Below are 25,515 nucleotides of genomic sequence, written 5' to 3'. Positions count from 1 at the left end.
CTATTTTATCCCATCCAGACTACTGGGATTAGGGTGGTGCCAAAATAATCACTCACATGTAGTGGTTTAATAATCATACACCCTTAACCCCAGCATCACACATTCCAGATTCAGTTACCTCTGAAAAAGAAAGAAAGTCCCACCTCATCTGCATGAGGCTTTGGGGGACGTCTAAACACAAACCATAACATCTTGCATCTACAAAACCAGCTTCCCCTCCTGGGAGCTTGGGGGCGAGCCTTGAGACTACTTCATTCTTTTCTCAGTGTTAGGGTCCATTTCTCCAACTTCTCTGTAAATTCTAATCTCCTGTCAGTTTCCTCCTGATTCCTGGAGTTCTACTCCCTTTTTTCTCTTTGCCAAGTTACTTTCCAAGTGTCTGGATTCTGGGTCTGGGAGAGGCTGTATTTTGCTGCTGATCACTATCTGCCATTTATCAGGTGTAGGCTGTAGGTATTCCTCCATGGCCAGGCACTGACTCCAGGCTCCAGAACAGAGCCTTCTTCTCTTTAGAGACTTTAATATTTCTTTTAGCAATGGCCTAGTGAAAACTTTACTCTTTTGTCTGACGTTGTTTTCATTTCATCCTTATTCTTGAATGATTCTAATATTCTGAAGCTGATGCAGTGCTCACTTTGGCAGTATGTATACTAAAATTGAAGTTGATGTAAAGTTCTGTAGTAAAAATTATTGATATATGTATTTGTTGTTGTTATGTTACCAGAAATTGAACTCAGGACCTTGCACTTGCGAGGCAGGCGGTGGAACCATTGAGCTAAACCCCAGCCCAGAAATTATTTTCCTTTAACTCTTTGAAGATATTATTTTACTATATTTTGACATCTCTTGTTGCTGAATATCTGTTGTCAGTGTGATAGCTATATTTTATTTTATTTCAAAAATGTAGCTTCTGTCTCTGAAAAACATTAAGATTGCCTTTTTGTCTCTGATACATCATGAATATACGTGGTGCTTCTGGTTCTGCATTTATTTTCATTTATTCTTTCCAGAACTCTGTATCCTTTTAATATGAGGAGTCATATGTCAATTCTGAAAAAATATTCTGTTTTCTTTTTTCATTACCATTTTTTCAGCATTCTGTCATTTTTCAGAATTTTCTTTCAGTTCACTATCTTTTTTCCCATCCAGTTGCCATGTAATAAATATATCTACTAAGTTTAAAATTTTAATCATATTTTTATTTCTAGAATATTTATAAAGTTTCAGTATCATCTGTTCCTTTTTCGTACTTCTCTGTCCTTGCTTAATCTTCTCATTATCCTTTCCGTGTATTTAATAGATTCCTCTTAACATTTCCTTTTCAGCTGTTCTGTTATCTTTAGTTCATACGGTTTGCTCTTTTGGCTGTTGTGTCTGCTGACTCCCTCCTGGAGTTCACTTCCTTTTGAGAGGGACACTTCTTCTTTAGGGGAGCCAGTTTTCATTGTAGCTAGTATGTCCCAGGCAGTCCCGGTCTTCCTACAAAATGATTTTGTGAGTGCCTTTTGCTATGACCTTTGTGAATTTCATGGTTTCAGGTTCAATTTGGTTTCCTCATCTATGGATTTAATGTTAATTTGGAATTTTCACCACTGAGATAAGAGCCTGGGGTTTAGGGTTATCAAGTAAAGCTTTCTACCTCTGGCCCTGGTAGATGGGAGACTTCTGGTGGTTTCCAAAGCTTACTTGGCAGGACCTTGGTGTTCTCTGAGCTTCTCACAGTTGTCTATATACGTTTTCTTCTTCCTTATCTTACACTCACTCCTACCCGTTTATTCTTAATGCTATTACCTTGAGGTCAAACCAGCAGATACTCTTCTCTCCTGATCTTAACTGACTTCATGGCACTGCATCGCAGCCCTCTCTCATGAAAGTTCTGTGATTTCCTCCCCCTGTTTGCTTCCTCTCTTGACTGTTCTCCTTGAGGTACTGCCTGTTAGGAACTCTGTTCTTGGACCCCAAGGGATGATCAGTCTAACTCCAGCATCTGGTTCTCTTGCAGTCCTGACCGGTCTTATCTACCCATCTGCTAGATTTTCTGGAGAACCCAACATGTATCTCACACCAGATAATGTCCCTAGTTCAGTTCTTGGTCTGCTCCTTGCCCTCATTCCTGCCCTTCCTGCACAGGTGCCTGTCACTCACACTAGTCCCCATTCAACCCACTTTTGCTTTTTCCTATTTCCTTAACTCCAGCTGATCAAGCCCTAGATGTGTTGATCTCACGAATCCCCCTGTCTCTCTTGTCCACTTGTTCAGGTACCCCTGAGGGACTGACCTTCCTTGCAATGATCACCCTGCTCCCACTGTAGTCCTGCTGCAGTCCCCTGCCTATGCAGCAGTGGACAGAATTGTGGACTGCTTGTTGCCCTGCTAATAATGTTCTGTGGCTTCCTGGTGCTCTGAGACTGCATTGTGAGCCATGACAGGCCCTCTGTCCTCTAAGAACCCTGTCATCCCTCACCTCCAGAGGCCTTTGCTAGAATAGTCCTTGCTTCTTCTCTTTGGCTTTGCCAGGCCTCTGTTTAATAAGCTGCTGTCTTTCCCCATAGTGTTTCCAGTTGTGAGTTGTCTGATGCAGCCTGTTTCTGGTGTCTTCTGGCAGTGCTAACTGCCCAAGGCAGTGTCTGCACACACCACGGTGGGGGCTTTCTCTAGCTCCCCACTGTTCCTAGATGATTGCTAGGATATGTCCATACTCTAAGACAATTATTCTTCCCTTTTTCTGTGGGCCATCTATCTCCTCCGGCCCTGTGGGGGCAGTAATGTCCAGTAGGGGGCAGACCAAGACTGGGCACTCGTGAGTATCCCTGTGTTCAGTCTGTAGATGCCAAGCCCTGGCACTTCCACCATCTCTGGGGCAGGAGTGTGGGCAGGAGGGAGACAAAAGGCTTGGAGTCAAGGGCCCTGAATTTTATCCTTGACTCCATGCAACTTTGTCCATGCCCTCCCAGCCTTGAAGCCTCTTGGCCCCTTCTTGGGGGGTAGACTCTATTCGCAGACTTGGCAGCTCATGCCCTCCTCGGTCCCGCCCCTGGAGGGTGCTCCTGCTGTGTGGAGTTGGGCTTTGCAGAGGGTAGCAAGCCTTATCAGGGCAATAGGGAGAGTGAGTCCCAGTATTGATGACTGAGGGGCCTACTACCCACAGGGGCCCTGGCTCCTCCACAGCAGTTCCTGCAGGAAGGTAGAACTTAGAGCAGTAGCTTTTCTATCTCTCTCTCTTTTTAAAAATAAACTATTTAAGCCCACACAAAACAAGAGACATGCACAGCAAGTCCGTGCACTGTGCTGGTAGCCAGCTGTGCAGCAACTCTTTCAGAAGGGTGCTGGGGCTCCCAGACTCTGCCTCTGATGGTTGGGGTGTCTGTGCTGGGCAACTCCTATGGCTCCAAATGAGGAATCTCAGCTCAGGACCTGGAAGCAGGAGCCACAACTTCCTGAAGATGCTGTGTTGGCCACCTGTGACCCAGGGCCATATGGGACAGTAGGAACTAGTTTGGGGCCAGTGCTCCCTCTGTGCGAGCTCCTCCTAGATGTGCTTCCTAGCGTGGCTCATCCTGGGCTGTGAGGCCTCATGCCCAAGCCTGCCGTGGGGGCAGTGTGAACATTACTCTGTCCTCCGCTTAGGCTCGGTTATGGTGGGCAGTGCGAAAGAGAGCCCACCCCGGCCACAGTGACTTCTGCAACTCTGTGACATGTTGCGAGAATGGATGGCCTACAGAGATGTGGCAGTTTTGCTGTCTCTTAGCACTGTGGCCCTGCCTCTGCCTCCGTGTGTAATGTGGAAGGGGGCAGGGGCACAGGTGGTGGGACTTTGGCAGGGACAACCTGCCAGCCTGCAGCTGTCTCTGTGGCCCCAGTGTGCTCCCGTGGGCCTTTTCCAGAGGCCTGGGAGGTGTGGGATCAGATGCTGCTGGGCCTCTCCTGCTGAGGCCAGACTGGCACCAGTGGCCATGGCATGAGTCTGACCTGCACTCCCCCCACAGTGCTGAAGACGTGGTATCCCGTGTGCCAGGCAGCCAGCTCACCCTGGGCTACATGGAGGAGCACGGCTTCACTGAACCCATCCTTGTCCCCAAGAAAGATGGGCTGGGCCTGGCAGTACCGGCCCCCACATTCTACGTCAGTGATGTTGAGAACTATGTGGGTAAGTGCTGGACCGCCTCATCTTGTGGCAGCTGTGGGGTTGCTGGCTGCCTCGTGTGAACCAGCCCCACACCCTGGCTATGTCCTGGACGCGACAACCAGGTGAGACTCAGAACTCTGTTCTGGGCTCTTAGATCAGACCTAGAGTCCTTCCCAGACAGTAGGGACATTGGCAGGTCCCTCTCCACTCAGTCACTTTGGCCGTTGTGGTGGGGGCTGGTCTGGGACCCCTGATTCTCCAAGCTGTGAATTCTTCTATTCTGGATCACATGTCCCCGCTGTATGTTGGGGCCCCTGGGGCTGACGGCCATGGACTGGCCTTCCTCATCAGCCCCATCACCACAGCCCCCCACTTCTCACTGCCAAGGCCACCTCCTAGGTGCCTCTGGACTCTTGCTGATGCCATTGGTGGCTGCTATCCCATGTCCATGGGCAGCTACAGCCCTCTGACACAGGCAGTTGGGGCCATGTGGGTGGAGGAAGGTGTCTGTGTGTCAGATGGGGGTCAGCACACCTGGTGGTGGTCCTGGTAGGACAGGCGGCCATCCAGCTGGGCTCTGAGGCTTGCATGTTTTCTGGAGCCCACGTGTTAGTGGAGGAGCCTGAGAGTGGAGGGAGAGGAGAGAGCCCCAAAGACACACGCCGAGGATGGGAGTCTGGACTAGGCTCAGACAGGTTGGCCCCACTGATGTGTACTTGACTGTTGACTCTGAAGCCCAACCTGGAGGTGACGGGGACTCATTGATCATCTGTGGGAGCAAGCCCTGGGGCACATAGTGGCACCCACCTGGGAAGCCGTATTCCATTTCAGCAAGGAGATGAGGCCTTGGGACCACCCAGGTGGAGCTTACAGACTAATGCGGAAGAACTGCATTATACCCGGGTCCTGGGGTCTGTAGGGCAGCTCAGAAAGGGGTCAGGAGGGCCTCTTCTTGGGCAGGTACCATGAATCTACAGAAGATTCATTCTAAGGCACTTTTCTGTAGAAGGAGGGCAGACTGGCTGTGGCTGGTGCTGCCCTGGCCAGAGCTGGCCACTGGGTCAGCGTGCACTTGTGCGTGCAGACAGAATCACCTGGCAGTTTGTCTCTGCCCGGCTCCTCCATGCTGGTAGCCAGCTGTGCAGCAGCTCTTTGAGAAGGGTGCTAGGGCTCCCAGGCTCTGCCTCAGTGGTCCACCATCCCTATTTTCTGTACCATGCCTGGCTGCCACCTACCCGGGGCTGCCTCTGGAGATGAGGAGCACCAGCAAGAACTGCTGCCCCACCAGTGCGAGGCATCTTTTAAACTCTTCCCACCTGAGGCCGATTGCACCCCCCAGCTCTGAGACCCGTAGAGACCCTGGCTCCCCCACAGCAGTTCCTGCAGGAAGGTAGAACTTAGAGCAGTAGCTTTTCTATCTCTCTTTCTTTTTTAAATAAACTATTTAAGCCCACACAAAATACTGCACCTGGCACGGGCCGCAAAAACCACCAGCTTTCTGCCTATTTTCTATCACTCCCCACACCCTTGGAGTATTTAAAAGCAAATGCTTTTATATACATATTTTTGCCCACAGAACTCCAGTATACAGCTTGTGAACAGATGCATCATCCTCACACTCTACAACGGTCACGATAATTCTTTCATAGCTTGTAAGACCCAGTTTACTTCTTCTCAGTTCCATCAAAAATACCTTTTTCACATCTTGCTGTTTGAATCAGAGTTCAAAGAAGGCCTATATCTTGCTTTTTGGTTTTGATTTGCTTGAAGTCCCTTACCTCATATCTAAGTAGGCACTCTGGACCCTGTCAAGGGGCAAATAGCTTGTCATTCTGTCCTTCTCCTCCCTCTGCTGATCCTGGGTCTTCGGAAATAACTTACCCTCTTTAGTTATTTGGTGCTGCCAAATATTTCCTCATCAGCCATTTATCAGTTGACCAGTTTTTCGAATAATAAGTTGGTCCCTATATAAGTCAGCTTTCTGTTACTATAAGAAAATACCCGAGGTAATAAATGTAAGGAAAAGGTTTATTTGGGGTCATTGCTCTGGAAGTTCTCGTCCATGATCCATGGGCCCCAAAGCTTTGGGCCTCTGATGAGGGTGGCATATCATGGCAAGAGTGTGCGGCACAGCACGAAGAAGAGGAGACTGGCATCCCAAATCCCCTTCAAGGGCATGACCCCTGTGATCTAAGGACCTTCCATTATGCCCCACCTCCTACAGTTTACACCACTTCCCAGTAGCAACATAGGCTGGGCATCGAGAGTTTAACCCATGGGCCTAGGAGACACTTATCCAAACCATAGAAATGCAGGTCTCTTGTCTATAATGTTTCAAGTGTAGGTGTGGCTCATGTGTTATGTAGGATGTACTGTGCAGGAGTTAACTTGTTCATAAACATCTGTGTGTTTATCTGCTGACCTGGCCACCCTTGCTGGGACCTGACATCCACCACCAAACAGCATCATCAGGGCCCTGTGGTGGCTGGAAGGTGGGCATCTCAGGCGCTCTGAATCAAGGGGAATGGCAGCAGGAAGATGCTAGCACCTCAAGCTTCAGGGTCCACCTTCTCTTCCTCAGTGGCTGCTGCCATGTGCAAGAGCAGCTGAGGGCATGCGGTGTCCATCCACATGTCTAGACGTGAGAGAGGTCATACTACCTTCCTCACATGCTCACACCCTCCTGCTGCCTCTGCAGGGCCAGAGCGGAGTGTGGATGTGACAGATGTCACCAAGCAGAAGGGCTGCAAGATGAAGCTAAAGGAGTTCGTGGACTATTACTACAGCACCAACCGCAAGCGGGTCCTCAATGTCACCAACCTTGAGTTCTCCGACACCAGGTGACATGGCTACCCTGGACTGGGGACTTCTCCCTGCTGTGGGCTGCTTTCAGGGGCACGTGGAGTACTAGTCCTGACAACAGTCCCATTTGCTGTTTCTCTTTGAACATGAAAAAATAAGGTACTGTGGACAATTCAGATTAAAAACAAGGAGCAAGAAAGGCAAATCCCACTGATTTGGGCTCTACCCATCTCCCAGAGACCACTGGTGAGGCATGGAGTGGTCTCTTCCAGGGTGCACACCCTAAGACACAGTCATGCTCATGAACCACTCGTGGACTCACGGTAACATGACACATGTGCTTTGCACTCTGGGACATACTGCACTCACTCACACGCTCATGGATACACTCACTCATGTCATGACACACACATCACACATCTTCAGCATGCTCACAGTCCTTGGGCCACAGCCCCGCTTCCCCTCCTTTCTAGTCCCGGCTCAGCTCCCTGCTTTCCTTGGGTCACAAGCCTCTGTTGTCCTTGTCCTGCTGAGTCCCAGGTGCTGTTGCCATAGCACACAGCCACTGTGGGTGGAGTGCCTCCCTCAGGCTGGTCATGTGCTGGCCCTGCCCTGTCCCCAGGACTGTGCACAACCTGCCCTTTCCACCCTTCCCTCAATCCCACTGTCCACCTCCTGGCTCTTGGGAAAGATTCGGAGTACTCAGAGCCACGAGTGGCCAGGGAGGTTTTGTTTTTGCATCATTTCCACTTTCCCCACTTCCAGGAAGCACACCAGATAACACATGTGCAATAGGAAGTTGGAAAAAGTGAGAGAATTATCAAAAACCTCACTAAAACAAAAGAGCATATGGGACTGTGCCAGGAGCCACAGAAAGGGAGTATAACTACACACGGGTTCTTATTTGAGCTTCCTGACAGCAGAGGAAAAGGGGTGGGAGGCGACAGCAGAGAAGGACTCAGAGGAAGGATTCTCTCTAAGGCTGTACTCTGCACTGTGTTGAATGTGGTACCAGGAAACGTGCTGAGTCGTGTCCCTTTCGGGATGAGCTGGTGCTTTGGCCTGGGGTTTCACCTAGGCCAGGGACACCCCTTTGCCTCCTGCCCACCCTGCACCCCTGCCCCCATGCAGGACTGTTGAGGGTTGCAGGTGACCTTTGTTATTCACCAGATCATTCTGTGGACAAGGCCACACTGCAAGCTCTATGGTCCCATTCTGTACCACCTGAGAGGGAGGCATTGTGGCCTGTGCCTCATCTATAAGTCGCCCCCAAGATGTCAGCCAGGCTGTGAATGTCAGGCCAACCCCATGGGCTGTCTGGCTCTGCTCTTAGGGTCCACTGCTTCTGAGTGTCCGCTGTGCAGTGGGTCAAGGGTGATGTGTGTGCACTAATCATTCAGATGCAAGTGTCACATCTAAATTGTCACTCCTGGCAGCCCTGGGTGCTCACAGGGGTGTGGGGATCCTCTCCAGTGCAGATAGGGGCTGGCTTGACCTCGGAGGAGTAGGCCAGGCCAAGAAGAAAGGACACTTAGGGTACATCAGGAGATGCGGGACCCAGCCTCTGTGCTGTGCAGGGGGCAAAGGGCTAGCCTGGAGCTGCACTACAAGGGACTCTCTCCAGTCAGCAGAGGACCCTCCCCTGAGGGTAACAGTACCCTTGGGACATCAGCTGGGGGGCATGGAGGACCCCTGGGTGTGAATGAGAGGCTGCCAGTTTGGAACATGCTAGAGATTTAAAGGTGAGGGTTTGTGACTGAGGCTGCTGAGGATGGGTGGCAGGACAGGGCTCATAATTTGTGGCTGCGTTGTGATTTCGAGTCTTTGAGGTGGAAAGCTGTCCTCTGCTGATTAGGAGGGATACAGATGGAAATCCTACTTACAGGTTCTGGGGAGCATGGGGCAAGCCTGAAGATCAGATACACAGGAGCCAGAGAGCACAGACAGGGAGAATTAGAGGGACCTATGGGCCAGGGAATTACCTAAACAGATTTCCTATAAGGAATTTTAGTTTGTGGGTTTATAGCAGGCAGGCATGAGTTCCAGAGGGTCATGCTATGACTGAAAGGGGTTCACAGTGGTACTTCTGCCCAGTCCATGTGCTGTGGGGCTCACAGGAGACATGAAGTAGACTGCAGGTATCTGTCCCATGGGAGGTGGCCAGGATGAGCCACATTGAGGACATGGATGAGCTGGAGAGCTGGGGACAGCAAGAGTGGCTGAACCCTGCTCGCAGCACAGGAAGGTCCAGTTGTACTTACAGTAGATGTCGAGGTAACATCAGATTACAAGGATTCTCTGTAGAGATTCTTGTCTGAGTATGTGTGGCCTCGGAGGGAAGATCAAGATGGAGATATGAGGGACACCACAGAAGTTTCATCCAGGGCGATGGAGACACGAGGGACCCCTGTGTGGCCTGAGGCAGCAAAAATTCCACGACCTCATTCTCCATGGTGGCTGAAAGTCACCACCCAGCTGCTGTTGAGTATGATGTTATTGATGCAGGGACAGTTTTTTAAAGTCACAGGCCATTTTCACAGGGACATTGGAGTGAATCCTAGGCTGCCTTCAGCTTTCTCCTCCTTGCTCAAGTCAGCTAGATTTGACAGTGACCTGAAATGGCAGGGAGTCACAGGCTGCCTGCTCCCTGCTGTGGAAAGCTGTGGCTGAGGCAGCCGGGCGGGCAGTGCATAAGAAGGATTTATGCTCAGGACCTTGCGAATGCCAACAACCCGGAATGACCTGCTTTGTATTCCTTGGAGAGAGAGTTCGGTTGTGTCCTGAGTGTTCACAGCTAGCGGCTGCACTGTTTGCCCTCTGGTTGTCTGTAAGACAGGAGCAACGCCATGTGGCCCACAGGTAGTAAAGTGCAGTGTGGGATGCATGAAACAGCAGCTTTCCCACCCCAGGAGCATCAGGCTTTGTCACTGCTAACCAGTCTTCTGTCCTGTCCCCAGAATGTCCAGCTTTGTGGAGCCTCCTGACATTGTGAAGAAATTGTCCTGGGTAGAAAACTATTGGCCTGATGATGCGTTGCTGGCCAAGCCCAAAGTGACCAAGTACTGCCTGATCTGTGTGAAGGACAGTTACACTGACTTCCATATCGACTCTGGGGGCGCCTCTGCCTGGTATCACGTGCTCAAGGTGGGCATGGCCCCAGAGGGCACATCTCACCTTTGACAGCCTACAGTCTGTTCCCAAGACTGCCTGCCCTTACGCTGGGCCCTGAGTGGCCAGGAAGTTAGCCACAGGAGGGACACTGAGATGTCTGACCCAAACAAAGGCAGGGCCATGGAGACATGGCTGGGTGAGATGCATCTGGGACTGGTGACATGCACAGGATTGAAGCTCCTTAATAGTTGAGCGAGGCTCCTGGGGATAAGTGCTCAGAAAAGGTTGACTTCTGGTAAAGGGATCAGTCAAGGTCAGGGTCACACTGAAGCCAGCTGGGTGGGTTGGAGCTTCACAGAGGGATGGGGGATGACCACTGGGGAAAAAGAGGGTAGACAGAGAAAACGGGGTACAAATATCATCAGGAAGCTTAAGCTTTGGGCTCAGTGAGCCACAAACTTGGTTTTGCCAGACTAAGTAGGGGCTTAAGCTGTGATGCTGGGCTTGGGTGCCAATTCTGGCTCTGTGAGGCTCTGAGCAAGTCACCACTGTGTTCTCTAACCCATCTTCACTCTGCAGTAGGATGAGGATCTCATGGCTCTGGGTGCAGAGTTCTACTAGGGCCTGTGTGAGGCTGCCTTGGAAAGGGTGGCTGTCTTTTAATCCAGCCCATGAGCCTGGCATCTCTCCAGAGCAGAGCTGCATAGAACTTGCTGCATGGCTCGTTGCAGGCTTATTTCTCCCTGGGTACACACACACACACACACACCATTTATAGTGTCTCAGAATAATGGCATTTGAGGATGAGGTGCAGCCCGACCATGATGGGGCTCCTGTCCTTAGACCCTTCCCAGTGTGCAGACTTCTGAATGGCAGAACAGCATTGCAGCTGGGATGGGGCCTGGGCAGGATGCTATCTGAGTCAAGCCCCATCACCAGGCCCCTGAGTTGCATTATCCCTGCACCAGACAAGCTCTGCCCCATCCCCTTACTCAGCATCCCCAGTTTAGAGTTAGCCCTCCCACGACATCCCTGGCATTGCAGCTTTGTCAATGGGCTATTTTGGCAGGGTGAGAAGATCTTCTATCTCATCAGACCAGCCTCAGCCAACATCTCCCTGTATGAGCGCTGGCAGTCGGCTGCAAACCACAGCGAAATGTTCTTTGCTGACCAGGTGGACAAATGCTACAAGTGTACAGTAAAGCAGGGCCAGACCCTCTTTATCCCCTCAGGTGAGTGGGCCCCCTCCCTGACCTCCTCACATTACTGCTCCCTCCTTCCCTTGTGCTGGGTCCCTGCCTTGGTGTCCCTGGCTGGCTGTCCACCCAGCCCAGTCCCCACAGAGGGACCAGCAAAGAGCAAGGTATGGCCCCACTCTGGTCAATACCTGAGCCAGTCAGCCTTCTGCAGCCTCAGGGCCTGATGCCCTGACACAGGACACTTGGCTTAGCCCCAGGTGGCAGGAACCGCCATGCCACTGAAAAGGGCAAGGCTGGCCTTGAGGGAGGAGGGTGGATATCTGCAGATTTGGGGCTGTCCATAAGGGGTTTGGAACCAGAGCAAGAGAGTGAGCCCCAGATCTCCTATTGCACATCCATAAAGTCCACTACCTGAAAGATGTTCTTCCTGTTAAATAATTGGATGTCCTATCTTTAAAAATGAATAATAGGCCTGGGGATTTAGCTCAGTGGTTCCACTGCCTGCCTTGCAAGTGTAAGGATGCGAGTTCAATCCCTGGTACCAAAAAAAAAGAATAATGGTGAGCCCATAATATCTTCAAATAGCCAATCAGTATTCAGATTTTCTAATGGTTATACGTGTTCCCCACCCCCATTTTAAGTAAGGATCCAAAAAGGTCCTCAGAGTTCAGTTGATTTCTCAGCCTCTGAATCTTTGTTGTTTTTATAGTCCTGGATAGGTTCTCTTTCCTCTACTCACCTTTGTCACAGTCAGTTCTATTGGGAAGACCTGTGGTTTTCTGAGAGTCTGGCTGTGGCTTTGTCCTTCAGGATCACTGGGGGACAAACTGCAGGCCCCAGGGATTGTGGCAGTCCCATCTCCATCCCTCCTGCCCCTGCCAATGGTGATCTGGGGTTTAGGCTTACCTTCATAGTCTGGGTGAAGGTGGCCTGAGCAGGTGCCCTTGGCTCCCTGGCCTCAGTTTCTCTATCTGAGTGAAGTGGGGCTGGATTGAACTGTGTGTACCATGTCAGATATGGTTTATCCTGCATCCCCCGCAGGGGGTGGAGCCAAGGCCAGAGAGCCTCTTGCTGGTAGGCAGCCAAGGAAGGTAGGGCACCAAATCATGGCCGACAGGAGCTGGAGTCTGTGTCAGGTTTGCATGGGAGCAAGATAGAGGCCAGCTAGCCATTTCCCTATCTGTTTCTTCCAGGCTGGATTTATGCCACACTGACCCCTGTCGATTGCCTGGCCTTCGCGGGACATTTCCTGCACAGCCTGAGTGTGGAGATGCAGATGAGGTAGTGTCCACAGTGTCATCTGTTCTCAGAGTTCTGCCTGGCAGGGTCCCCTCCAGCCAAGTTGGTGTGACAGGCTCTGGCCTGAGTCCTGGATGAGCCTAACCTGTGAGTGGCCCTGGGCACCACAGTCGGCAATGATGAGCCTCCTTGTGCCATGGAGAAGAGTGGGGAGGGATCCCTGAGGGGCTGGGGCTAGGGCTGGACGGTCTTGTGGTGATTTGGGTCACTGATGGTTGTTGCCACCTTTCCTGGGCTTTGCTAAGCTCCCTGGTAGCCACAGCCCACAACTTCCACCCAAGGCAGTCACTTCAGTGTGCCTTGGCCATGTAGGGTCAAGGCCTGGCATGGTCTGGCCGTGGCCTCAGCCTGGCCTTCCTGGAGCTCCGTGCACTGACAATTCTGTGCTGTGGCTTCCAGGGCATATGAAGTGGAAAGAAGATTGAAACTGGGCAGCTTGACTCAATTTCCCAACTTTGAAACTGCCTGTTGGTACATGGGAAAGCACCTGCTGGAAGCATTCAAAGGTACGGATCACTCTGGGCTGGGTGTCGGAGCCTGGGGTCCTCAGAGGGGGCGGGGCAATGGGCCAGACCCAAGACCAGGTTCATTCTTTTGGCGTGGGAACCACGATCATGTGGCACGGCCCCTCAGTGCACAGCTTGAGGTGGGGATAGGAAGGCACTTGGGGGTGCTTGGTGCAGGCCTGTGGGGACAGCGCATAGCCCATGGTCTGGAACACATCGTGGGTCCTTGCTGAGGCAGGGCTGGGGTACTGGGCAGAGGGAAAGGGCCAGGCTGTGTACATCAGGGCTGTGGGTAAGACAGCAGAGGACGTGGGCAGGGCAGGCCACAGGGTGGACAAGTGTCCCAGGTTCCAAGAGGAACCGTTGGCAGTTGGGCAGGTGGAAGGCAGAACCAGTGGGTCCCCTGGCCTTCTGTGGGCTGGGCACCCCTGAGCTAACCCTGTCTCCTCTCCAGGGTCTCACAAGTCTGGGAAACAGCTGTCTCCTCACTTAGTCCAAGGAGCTAAAATTCTCAATGGTGCTTTCAGGTCATGGACGAAGAAGCAGGTAGGAAGCAGGTAGCTCTTGTTCTCAGGAAGGGGAGTGGATGACAGGAGGGGCAATGCCCAGCATGCATCCTCCTCAGCAGGTAATAGGGGTGACGTTTGCCTGCCCAGGCTGGACAGAGAGTACCTTTCTCTCCCACGCACAGAGCTGTCCCCTCCTTGTTGCTAACACTGACTGAGGCTCCTAAGGGGTGGGGCAGATTGCTGTGTGTCAGGAGTAGCCCTCTTCTAGTGCTCTGGTAGGGATGGCACTGTGTGAATGTAGAAGACACGGGGACGGCCCAGGAGCAGGCACAGAGAGCTCTGGGGATACTCTCTCAGCCATTCCTGCCCAGGAACCATGCTGCCTGTTACAGATGCAGCTTTGAGTCACCTTGCTCTGAGCTATTCTCCCTCTAGTGACCCCCGCAGGCAGCCCAGAGAGGCCCACTCCTGATTCCCTTCTCCTCTTGCTTGGGTAGTAGCTGCAGGGAAAGGGTGGGTGGCCTAATCCTTGGACACCCTGGGGACACATTGTCCCCACTGGGACACGCTGCAGAGGCCCTGCTCACTGGAGCCTGAGGGAGGCGGGCACTCTTCCAGGTCAGGCAGAGCCGGTGGGAGCCACAGGGGCCTTCACAGTAAATGCTAGGCTGTGTGCCACCTGATGGGGCGAGTACCAGCACTCTTACAGGGCCATCCTGTACTGCGCTCACTTGAGCTTGGACTGGGTGCAGTGCAGGCTTTCCCTGTCTCACCTCAGCCAGGTGGCCAGGAAGCAGGGATGGCCCAGATCCACCCCACAGCCTGTTTGTGGCAGCCTCAGGAACAGCATGTTCCCCTGGGCTGACACTGCTACCTGTGAAATGGGCCGCCTCGCCCCATTTCTGTGTGGGTGGCTGTGGTCCTTACTTGGTGGGGAATGATTAGCTGGGACCTGGTGGGTTGAAGAGCTATAGAGGCGCAGGTTGGTGCCCGCTGATCCCTGCTATCCCACAGGCTTTGGCAGAGCATGAAGATGAGCTCCCTGAGCATTTCAGGCCCTCACAGCTCATCAAGGACCTGGCCAAAGAGATCAGGCTCAATGAGGTAGGCCACACCCTGGGACAATGGCGGGCTGTCCTGGTCTTTTCTGGGCCTGGAGTTAGCCTGACCCTGAGCTATGCCCGTGAAACTCATTTGGATGGGTCTCAGGAGCAGGGCTAGGCTCCTGGTGTGTGCATCAAAGGGGAGAAGGAAGAGAATGCCACGTGGGGGGAAGTCAGCTCCTTTAGGCTGGAGGGGCCCAGCAGACTCCTGAGCTTGCGTGGGATGGAAGAGCTAGGAGGGTGGGAGAGCCTCAGGGTGCTGGTTTGGGATGATGTGTGTGTCACTAATGGTATTGGGTGGGTGAGTGTGTCTCGGTGATCTGGGGCGATGTGAGCACGTTGTGTGTGTCAGACGGTGGTGTCGGATGTTGAGAGTGGACCACGAGATGGAGTGCCTTTGTAGACTAGCTACCTCCCCTAGTATGGCGGTGAGGGCCTCCTGAGTGCTGGCATGGGACCCTCCAGCTGTGGTCTGGAAGGAGCACACGTGACTCTTTCCTTGCCCCACCCAGAACGCCTCCAAAACCGTCCGACCAGAAGTGAACGCAGTTGCCTCTTCAGATGAGGTCTGTGACGAGGACCGGGAGAAAGAGGAACCCCCATCGCCCATTGAGGCCACCCCACCTCCATCTCTTCTGGAGAAAGTGTCCAAAAAAAAGACTCCCAAGACTGTGAAGATGCCCAAGCCGTCTAAAATCCCCAAGTCTCTGAAACCCCCCAAGCCCCCAAAGCCCCCCAAAACGCTGAAGCTCAAAGATGGAAGCAAGAAGAAAGGGAAGAAATGCCGGGAGTCAGCCTCGCCCACCATCCCCAACCTGGACCTGCTGGAGGCCCACACCAAGGAGGCACTGACCAAGATGGAGCCGCCCAAGAAGGGCAAGGTGGGCCTGCAGCCCCACTTGCCTCCACCTCGCCTGGGGCATTGTGGTGCCTGCTGGGGCTGGGTCAGTGGGGACAGCTGGAGCTGTGTGTCCTTGCTCTCAGTGGTTTATGGCTGGGTGGGGAGCGGGACAGCTGGGGTCTTGCTGTGGGCACAGTCTGCCCAGTAGACTTGCTAGTCGGCCTGCTCCCAGCCAGGCCCCAGGCAGGCATCTGTGCCCCAGGAGCTACAGAGCGGCGAGGCCCACAGGGAGGCAGCTCAGTGGATTTGTGCTGTGGATCCTGGGGCTGGCATCCTGGAGGGGTACCCTGTAGAGGGGCCAGAATGGTCTTCCCAGAAGGAGTAACCAAGCTAGTTTTCGAGGAACAGAAAGCTGTCCTTGGGGCCAAGGCCTGAGACGGATGAGTTGTCTGTACAGAGATAACAGAGGGTGCTAGTAGAGGAGGCTGTGGTGGAGGACTTGGTGCCCGATGAGAGAGAAGCCCAGCCTGGGTCCACTCTGAAGAACATAGGTCTGGTCTTCAGGAATCTGAGCCCCTGAGGCCAGTCACCCCTGAATCTGTGCTCCTTCTGGGGGAAGCTGTAACCTACTTCTCACGGGGCCGCCCTCCCAGGGTTGCAGTAGAATGTGCTGGTATTCTCTTTCTTAGGGTAGGCATGGATGGGTGGGTAGGTAGATGAATGAACGATGAATGAACAGATGAATGAACAGGTGGACAAATGGGTGAACAAAGGAATGGGTGAGCAAAGGAATGGGTGACTGAATAGACTGGTGAATAGGTGAATGGATGAATTAGTGGATGAATGAATGAGTGGGTGGTGAATGTATGAACTAATGAGTAGATGAATGGTTGGATGAGTGGCTGGATTAAGAACAGATGATGTGAATGAATGGGTAGATGAGTGGATGTTTGAAGGAATGGTTGAACTAATGAGTGGATAAATAAATGGATATACAAATGAACAGGTAAATATGTGAATAAGTGGGTGATTAATGGATGGATGATTGTGGGCCAACAAAAGTCGCCAGGCTTTTGTACTGTAATTAAAGGGCATCCCACTTACCCTCCATGTCTGCCTTTGGATCATGATGGCTGCTTTTTAGGCCCCAAAGAGCGTCCTGAGTGTTCCCAACAAGGACACTGTCCATACACAGAATGACGTGGAGAGACTGGAAATCCGAGAGCAAACTAAGAGCAAGTCTGAGGCCAAGTGGAAGTACAAGGTGAGGTGCAAGCACTGCATGTGGGTGGTGAGTGTGAGCAGACAGTGAGCCTGGGAGGCTGTTTGTGTGGAAAGGCTCGTGCAGACGCATGTCTGCTAGTCACCAGGAGGTGGTGCCGTGAAGCACGTACCTGCAGGTCCTGAGTGTGTGGGGAGCAGCCTGGGTGCAGGACACCGCTTCCCTTCACCACCTGCGCCATCCGTGCTCTGTAGTCTGGGGCCAGACCACTTCTGAGGGCGGCTCTGCAGACCTGGGGCCAGGCAACCACTGGAGCCGTGCACAATTTTGCCTAGGCATGTTCCTGGCCACTGGTGTCAGTTGGGCTCCATGTGGGCTCAGGGACAGACCTGTCTTGCTTTCAGAACAGCAAACCTGACTCCTTACTGAAGATGGAGGAGGAACAGAAGTTGGAGAAGTCGCCCCTGGCTGGAAACAAGGACAAGTTCTCCTTTTCCTTCTCCAACAAGAAGCTCCTGGGGTATGTGAGGCTCTGACAGGAGGAGTGACCATGCAGGAACCTGCATCACATACACACCAGGCACCAGGTGCAGGCATCCCACAGCGCGCACACACACACACACACACACACACTCTGTGCATGCAGCCTACCTCACACATGCACACCACCCACCATGCAGGCACCCTGCATCATACACACACATCATACCGTGCAGATGACGCAAACATGCTGTGCAGGTACCCTGCGTCACGCACGCCTCACACTCCAACAAATGCAACACGCCCATTGCACGTCCACATGTTATGGACACACCTGCATGACACACAAACACATAGAAGTTGCCTCATATCCACATTTTCATATATCACATGCAACACGTGCACTGCACATACAGACACACACACAGACACACACACACACACGCACACACACACACACACACACATATCCTCCCCATATTCCTGTACCACACAAATGCTGCACGCACCACGTATATAGTCATTATTTCACACATGTACACACATGTGCACATACCACGGACATGCCACAGCCTCCCCAATACGTGCATACACACTGCACAGACACCCACATCCATGTCATAGACCATGCACACACCACACACATACATTCCACCCTGTACACCATGCACACAGCCTTTCGCACACCCGTGGGCAATGGAGGCAGCCCAGGCCCAGCACAGTGTCCACACATCAGTTTTTGTCTGCTTGGAATTGGTGCCATGTTGGTTTGAAGTCCAGCCATTTCTCCCTCGGCCTGCTGGCCCTACTTTTGAAAGAAACCAGTCTGAAGCCCTAGGCAGAGGCAGGGTCCAGGCCAGAGTTGCTCACAGCTAGGTAGGTGGGGTGCTCCTTACCTGAAGCAGCCCTGCCTCACCCTAGCAGAGAGATGAATTATCCAGTATTTCTTAGAATGGTCCATATTCATAGCTGATTTTCCAAAATAGCTATGCAGGAAAATATGGAAAGGTTGGATCCTGCTCCTTTCTAGGGCTAATCCCAGCACACGTCTCGATTTCCTGAGCAGGCTGACAGGAGGCCCATGCTTGTCCTGGGGACTTGGGACAGTAGGAACCGCAGGCCTAAGCACTTCACCTGCCCTAAGGTGTACCTCATGAGCTGCAAGTCAGGACGATACTCTGGGGGACATGGCATGGGGAGAATGGGGTGGGATTGGGACATCTCTCCTCCTCACGGACAGGTGACCGAGGGGCCCACAGCCCAGCCTGGTCTCCCACCATCAAGAGGGCACTGGGGCTGGGTACCATGGGAGGTGGTGTGAGGACACCCGCTGACTGCTCTCTTCTGCTGCCCCAGCTCCAAGGCTCTCAGGCCCCCGACCAGCCCTGGTGTGTTCGGGGCCTTGCAAAATTTCAAGGAGGACAAGGCCAAGCCTGTGAGAGATGAGTACGAGTATGTGTCTGACGATGGGGAGCTCAAAATTGACGAGTTTCCCATCAGGAGGAAGAAGAACACCCCAAAAAGGGACTTGTCCTGTGAGTGTGGTGAGGACTGGGTGGGGGGTTCGGGGGACCTGGCCTGGCTCCATAAGCGGTTGACACGGCCAGCTGTGCCTGAGCCCCCACTAGACTCCTGTGTGCTTCACTTACAGTCTTGTTGGACAAGAAGGAGGTGCTTCCTACGCCTGTCACGAAGCCAAAGCTGGATTCGGCGGTGTATAAGGTGAGCTGCCTTGGGGCCCACTTGGTCAGCCTGTGTGGCCACTGCTGGGTGTCCCCAAGGCCGAGCTGGTGACTCCACAGCCTAGCCCCTCAGTGGAGTGGTCTTTGCACTCAGGGTGCTGACGGGTGTCCATCCTCATCCAGACTTTTCTTGGCTGGGCACAGATGCAGGCTTAGCACGGGAGGAATAAGTGCCCGCCCGAGCTGTTGGCCACCAGGGCTGAAGGGGAGCAGTGCAACCACACTCACTCACAGGGTGGAGAGGTGTGGCGTCGGGGTGGGGACCCGCTGTGAGGGGTCTGGAATTAAGATAGCCTCCAAGGCCATGTCCAAGTCCAGGAGGCAGAGGCCCCAAGGAGTTAGGATCCCTGTTGGTTCCACACTTCCTGGACAGTCTGGGGGTAGGGCCGAGTCCCCTGAGCCGTCTGCCAGGGGAGCTTGGTGTTCATCGGATCTGAGGCTGTTACATACCAGGGCCGGGGGTCCTGGAGAGGCTGCAGATGCTCCCTGCCCTCCCTGCATTCAGCCATGGCAGCTTCTGTGAATCTGTGTAAAACATTGGGGCTCATTAGAAGCTGTCTTGGAACCAGACTTCCTGAGGTAAAGCCGTATAGGGTGTGGACAGCCTAGTCCTTTGTGGTCCTGGGGACCTGGAGAAGGCTGAGGCATCCACACAGATCCCAGCTATGTTCCTTAGAACAGGGCTCTTAACTTCATGAAATGTACTTTTCTCCCCGAGGGGAAAAGCACCCCTCTTCTTCCAAGCCCCTGCCCTGACCACCTGCTCTGTCCCTCACCCAGCAGAGTGACGACTCCTCAGACGAGGGCTCTCTGCACATCGACACTGACACCAAGCCTAGTCGTAACGCCAAAGTCAAGAAGGAAAGTGGGAGCTCGGCGGCTGGCATCCTGGACCTGCTGCAGGCCAGCGAGGAGGTCGGGGCGCTTGAGTACAACCCCAACAGGTGGGACTCCGTTTGTGGGCAGGGGCTTGCTCAGCCTCACCTTTCAGAGAATTGGATTTGCAGTAGAGAGGGGTTGAGCTTCACTCTTCTTCTGAGGGTCCCTCAGGATCTCTCTAAATCACACATTGTCTCTCTTGCCGTGAAGCATGTAACCATTGTTTCTTCCGGTGGAAACTTGGAATTGCATGTGTACCACCAGCCTGTAAAGGAGGGGGCACAGCCTACACCCCTCTTCGAGGCCTCTGGGGCTAAGGGGATGGGAGGACTCCAGCTGCTGTGGGAGTGGTGGCTCCCTCCTAACCCATCTAGTCTCACAACACCTCCAGATTCTCTCTGCTCTTGGGGAAACTGAGGCTCACAAAGCTTGGCAGCTTTCCCACAGCCCTACAGCCATGAAGTAGCAGAGACAGGTCTGGGATCTCTGTCTGCCTGACAGGGGAACCCCAGTTTGGGGTTCCTGAAAGGTTGTTTGCAGCTGTGCTGCGACATCCCGGTGTGAGAACTGTTCCCTTGGCATCCCTCGGCTTGAGTGGGACAGGGCCCATGGGACCTTGGGTGCCTACTCAGTTCCCGAATCTGCCCACCTGCAAATGACTACTAGAGAACCGGTGTCCACAGCCCAGCCTAGCACTGGGGACTGCTTGGTGTGCTGGGGGCCCTGGGGCAAGGGTCAGCCCTACTCCTAGATGACAGAGGGTTCCAGCCAGGCAGATAGACGGTTTGATTAGAAAGAGCTTTGGCTAAATGAGTTTTTTTTTAATTTCATAAATTACTGTTTTGCATGCAGTATTATGTTCACAGCCAGCTGTCTGTGGATGCTTTCTTTTAATGTGCATGAAGCATGACTAGAGGGGTCTGCAGTCTCTTGGGGTACAGATTTCCTGCCCTGCGTGAGGTAGTTTCTAGTTAGTCTTTGCTATGGAAACATCTGTAGCCAGGAGGTGAAACCTGGCTGCAAGCCCCCTCCCCACTGCAAGTTAGGCCCCGTACGGGCTCCATGTAACCCTTGAAGGGGTACCCCTCTTCTGGGAGGAAGTTTGCCTCAGCTGATACTTTTATGACTGATCTCAGGGTCTGCAGAGCCCCTCCTGACACCCTGGGCCCCTGTAACCTCCATGAAAAGGCCTAAGCTCCTGGTGAGCTTGAGGCCACCAAGAATGAGGGCTGGCAGGGCTGAGGGCCAGGTGCTTTACCATGGGTGCTGCAAAGAGGGCTTCCTTAGGGGTGTGGAGGTGGGGGCACTCTGGGGAGGATCCATACCCACCCCTGTGAGGAGGCTGGTGTCTGGCCCGGGCGGGGCAGCCTGTCTCAGGGCAGTGACTCAGCAGACCCCACTTGTGCCCTGGCACATTGCGCAGGTGTCTGCGGGGTCCCTTAGCCCACTAAGGACAGTTCCTCCCCAAGTCTCCCATTTGGAGCGGTAGGTCAGTTTTTGATGGTCTATTTGCTCTGTTTTAAGTACTGACTATTTGGAAGAAAAGCAGCTGAAGAAAATGAAGGAAAATATGTTAATTTCTTGTGGATGGTTTGCTTAGTGTTTACCGCTGGGGGGGAAAGGAGAGGATTTTGGTATGATAATTGGAGGATTACAGTATTATTTTCCATGTTGACTGGTTAAATTTTGCTCATTGATTCACTTGCAATGGCATGGGCAGACAGGCCGGCTGGGCTTACAGTCCCACCCTCTGGGATCACCCCAATGGCATGGGTGGGCAACTCACTTCCACACAGGCTCCAGCAGAGATCCCACCGCCCCTGTTTGGGACCCTTGTGGCTGGGTGTCCTGGAGCTCCTGCCCGCCTCCATGGCCTGGGTAGACAGTGGGATAGAGCTTGCCACAGAGAGTATAGACAAGCTGTTTGCATTTGCTGGTCTCTCGTGTATGCTCAGAGAAGACAGCACAGCTGCGGCAATGTGAAAGCAGCCTCTGTTCCATAGCCCATGGCTCAGACAATGTAGATAGTATAGGGCAGGGCTCCAGGAACTCAGGGCTACCTCACCATGTGTGATTTTCCACTTTTGTGGCTCTGCCCAGGGAGCCAGCCCTTTGGAGGGCTGCAGAGACAGGTGGCCATTCTGTCCTCCCTAGGGTCAGGGAAAGGTTCTTCTAAGGCTCTGTAACCCTCAGACGGCCATGAGCCTTGGACCCAGCCCTGTCCTCCTGGGCTATCTGTGCTCATAGGTGTAGCTTCATCTCCCTGTCCTTCTCTGGCAGGGTCTTGGAACACTCTTGACTCTGAGCAGTGGCTTCTCCAGATCCCTGGTGGGGCTGCATCGTAATCCATGTCTGGGCAGCTTACCCACCACTGCCTCAGCCTCTTCTTTTCTCACGTAGGTCCATCTGAGGGTGGCGGTGGTGCAGAAGCCTCTTCACACACAGAAGGGCTCTTGTAGCCTCTCGTGTTCAGTGTTCAAACGCGAACACTGTTCATGTTGGTGTTCGAGTGTTGGAATTGTCCTCCATCCATCTTCCCAGCTGCCCTCTTCTCTCTGTGACCCTCATCCATGACCCTCTCTTGGGACCCTCATCAGTGGTCTCATTCAAAGTGCTCCAGATACTTGGACAAAAGGAGGGCAGGAGAGAGGGTGACACTGATGCAGAACGAGTCTCAGGAGAAGTGAGCCCAGAATGTGTAGGGAGTGGGGCGGTGCGATGACAGGTGTGCCTGCTCTCTGCCTGTGACGTGGCCAACTCCACAGCCTGGGGTGGGCCATCTGGCCTAGGTGGGGCCAGGCAGCAGGACTGCAGGGTGATGGGGAAGGGCGAGGACCAGAAGGAGACACTGAAGGACTCCCACGTGGGTCTCTGGGGAATCGTGGGCCCGGTTCTGGAAGCGTGAGGGCACCTGGATCCCCAGTTGGACCTTTAACTCAGAATCCCTGGTCAGAGCATAGACTTAGCAACTTTAAAGCCGCCCAGGCAGTTTTGTGCAGACAATGGGTGGGGGCTTCCCCAGCTGTAGTGGTGTATAGGCTGGGTAGGGTACAGCCCCACATGGAGGCTAGAACTGGGCACCTTAGGAGGGGTGGTAGGAGGCTTTCCAGGACCTTTCCTTTCAGCATCGTCCAGGCCACAGCTCTGTGGAGTGACAGTGGTCACCCTGTCCCACCTCTTCGAAGCCTAGTTTTAGGAGCTGATTCTTGAAGGAAAGGAGCCAGGGTATCCAGGAAGCATGGGAGCACAGGCATAGGGAGGGGATGAGGACATATCCAGAACCCAGTCTGGGTACCATGGGCAGCATTACCTGGAGGCGGAGGTTGACAGAGGCCTGGAAGATAAGGTCGTGAGGAGAGAGCCTGGGAGTCTGCGGAGGTGCCAGAGCTGGGGGCCTTGGGTTGAGTTGAGGTACAGCTGTGCCTACCCATGCAGGCATGGTACATGGAGGTGTGCCGCGGATACGGGTGCAGGTGCACAGGTATAGATGCAGTTATGGGTCCAGGTGTGGTGCCGATGTGGGTGTGCATGGTGAAGGTGTGGAGGTGGAGGTGAGGATGGGGGTACAGATATGTGTGCAAGTGCAGGTGTGAGTACAGGTAGGGTGCAGGCGTGGTATGGGCGTGGTAAAGGTGGAAATGCAGCTGTGGTGCAGATGTGTATGGGGTATAGAGAGATGGTGGCTGGCAGATGGGAAGGTGCCCTGGGAATGAGGGAGGGGTCTTCTGGGTCCACTGAGCTGGCAGGAGGGAGGCAGCTGAGTACTTCCACCTTTAAGGTAGGAGAGCCTAGTGCATGATCGTGCATGACCTGGACCTTCCCCCATCTGCCACCCTCCCGTGTGTTGTGACCCACCTCTATCCCAAGGCCTCCATCTCTCCCTGGAGTGGGGCGGGGTGAGCAGATGGGGTTCCCTGGCCTTTTCCATGAGGAGTCATCAACCCTCGCCATGCTCTCCACTGCGTGCCTTTCTGGCTCCCCAGGCCGGGTGTTCACACGGCACACAGGCTGTGGGCCATGCCTGGTGCCCTGAGCTGGTAGCTGCAGGCTGTAGGCTGTGGCATGTGATCTGTTGTCCAAGTGTCCAGAGCTGTGAGGGCTGTGGTCTGGGCACCCTGGACAGTCGGCTGAGGGCCGTGGCTGAGTGCCTGTGTCTCTGTGTTCCCAGCCAGCCCCCGGCCTCTCCCAGCACACAGGAAGCCATTCAGGGAATGCTGTCCATGGCCAACCTGCAGGCCTCTGACTCCTGCCTGCAGACCACGTGGGGTGCCGGCCAGGCCAAGGGAAGCTCGCTGGCAGCCCATGGCGCCAGGAAGAACGGGGGCAGCAGCAAGAGCATGGGTAAGCGGCTGCTGAAGAGGGCTGCCAAGAACAGTGTGGACCTGGAGGACTATGAGGAAGAGCAGGATCACCTGGATGCCTGCTTCAAGGACTCTGACTACGGTGAGGGTCCCTGCTGGTGGGAGGGCCCACAGTGGGCAGGACCCTCTGAGCACAGGGCTGCATGTGCTGCAAACTCATCCCTGGTCCCGGAAGCTGTGTCCTAATTAATTTTGAGATGTAGTTTACAGAGCATAAAAGAAACAAAAACAAGCCGGGTGTGGTGGTGCGTGCCTGTAATCCCAGTACTCGGGAGGCTGAGGCAGGAGGATCACTGTGCGTTTGACCAGCCTGGTCTACACAGTGGGTTCCAGGTCAGTCTCAACTTCATAGTGAGACCCTGTCCCAAAAAACCAAAAACAGACAAACAAGAAACCATTTAGAAGTGCAACTTGGTGGTCTTTGGCATCAGTAGAGGTGTGTGCAGCAGTCACAATTTCAGAAAATCTCATCCCCCGTTCCTGTTAACGGTCACTCCCTCTCCTCTCCCCTAACCCAGGCCTCCTGTAAAGTGCATGGAGGCTCTCCTAGGCCCGTCATACAGAAGGGTCCTATAAGAATGGTTTATTCAGTCAGTGCAGTGTTCTCCAGGTTCATCTGTGCTGTGGCACATGCCCGAATCTCCCTCCTTCCCTAGGCTGGATGCTTACCCTGTGGGGATATACCACATGGTTTTATCTACACGTCCGCGGGTGCAGGTCCGTGGGACCTCTGTGTTGCTCCACCTCACGGCTATGGTGAATAGCTCTTCTGTGAATGTGTTTGTACAGGTTTCTATGGCGACCTGTGTCCTCATCTTCCTTGGCTGTATTCCCAGGAGAGCATTGGCTGGGTGATAGGGCACTGGGCATTTTCTCTTCTGCGAACCTGCCTGGCAGGCTTCCCCACAACAGGACCACTTTGCAGGGCTTTGAGATCACAACATCCATCCTGTCTTCCTCTGTGTAAGGTGGAGTAACTGAGGCTCATGTGGCCACCTCTACGGTCAGGCAGTGAGTTTGGCATGGGTCATGGCCATGGCTCCCCCAGAGTTGGCTCTGGAAGGGTTCTTTCCAGCCTGGGAATGTCCCTGTGGCACGGTGTGGTGGCATGGGCCACCGTTCTGGGGCTGGGCATGCCTTGGCCGAGTGCACAGCCTTCCCCAGCACCCTCGCAGTGGCTACAGGCAGGTAGTTGCTGAGCTAGACCCTGACGCAAATCTGGTGGGCAGATTTGGACCTCACCACAGGGCTCACCCGTTTGACAAGAGCACTGACAGCGAAGCCAACTCGTTTTACTTTTCTTCACTCTCAGGTGTGGAGCACAGGGCCCCTGCA

The 25,515-nt window shown here is 53.6% G+C and overlaps 1 protein-coding gene across 1 annotated transcript in view; it reads left to right on the top strand.

Annotated features, from left to right (window-relative positions):
• Phf2 (PHD finger protein 2) overlaps positions 1-25,515 on the top strand; it is a 46,430-nt gene that overhangs the window by 16,192 nt on the left and 4,723 nt on the right. Inside the window, exons 3-17 of the mRNA XM_033756469.1 lie at positions 3,987-4,147; positions 6,825-6,966; positions 9,886-10,072; positions 11,109-11,271; positions 12,432-12,519; positions 12,937-13,043; positions 13,498-13,589; positions 14,567-14,656; positions 15,168-15,536; positions 16,641-16,760; positions 17,123-17,238; positions 18,555-18,733; positions 18,850-18,920; positions 19,724-19,884; positions 23,988-24,262. Coding sequence (XP_033612360.1) covers positions 3,987-4,147; positions 6,825-6,966; positions 9,886-10,072; positions 11,109-11,271; positions 12,432-12,519; positions 12,937-13,043; positions 13,498-13,589; positions 14,567-14,656; positions 15,168-15,536; positions 16,641-16,760; positions 17,123-17,238; positions 18,555-18,733; positions 18,850-18,920; positions 19,724-19,884; positions 23,988-24,262 — 2,321 coding nt within the window. The remainder of the gene's footprint in view (positions 1-3,986; positions 4,148-6,824; positions 6,967-9,885; positions 10,073-11,108; positions 11,272-12,431; positions 12,520-12,936; positions 13,044-13,497; positions 13,590-14,566; positions 14,657-15,167; positions 15,537-16,640; positions 16,761-17,122; positions 17,239-18,554; positions 18,734-18,849; positions 18,921-19,723; positions 19,885-23,987; positions 24,263-25,515) is intronic.

This window comes from Fukomys damarensis, unplaced genomic scaffold (assembly GCF_012274545.1).
Source record: "Fukomys damarensis isolate Sample0158 unplaced genomic scaffold, DMR_v1.0_HiC HiC_scaffold_27, whole genome shotgun sequence".
Classification (NCBI taxonomy): domain Eukaryota; kingdom Metazoa; phylum Chordata; class Mammalia; order Rodentia; family Bathyergidae; genus Fukomys; species Fukomys damarensis.
This window is presented reverse-complemented; position numbering and strand designations above follow the sequence as displayed.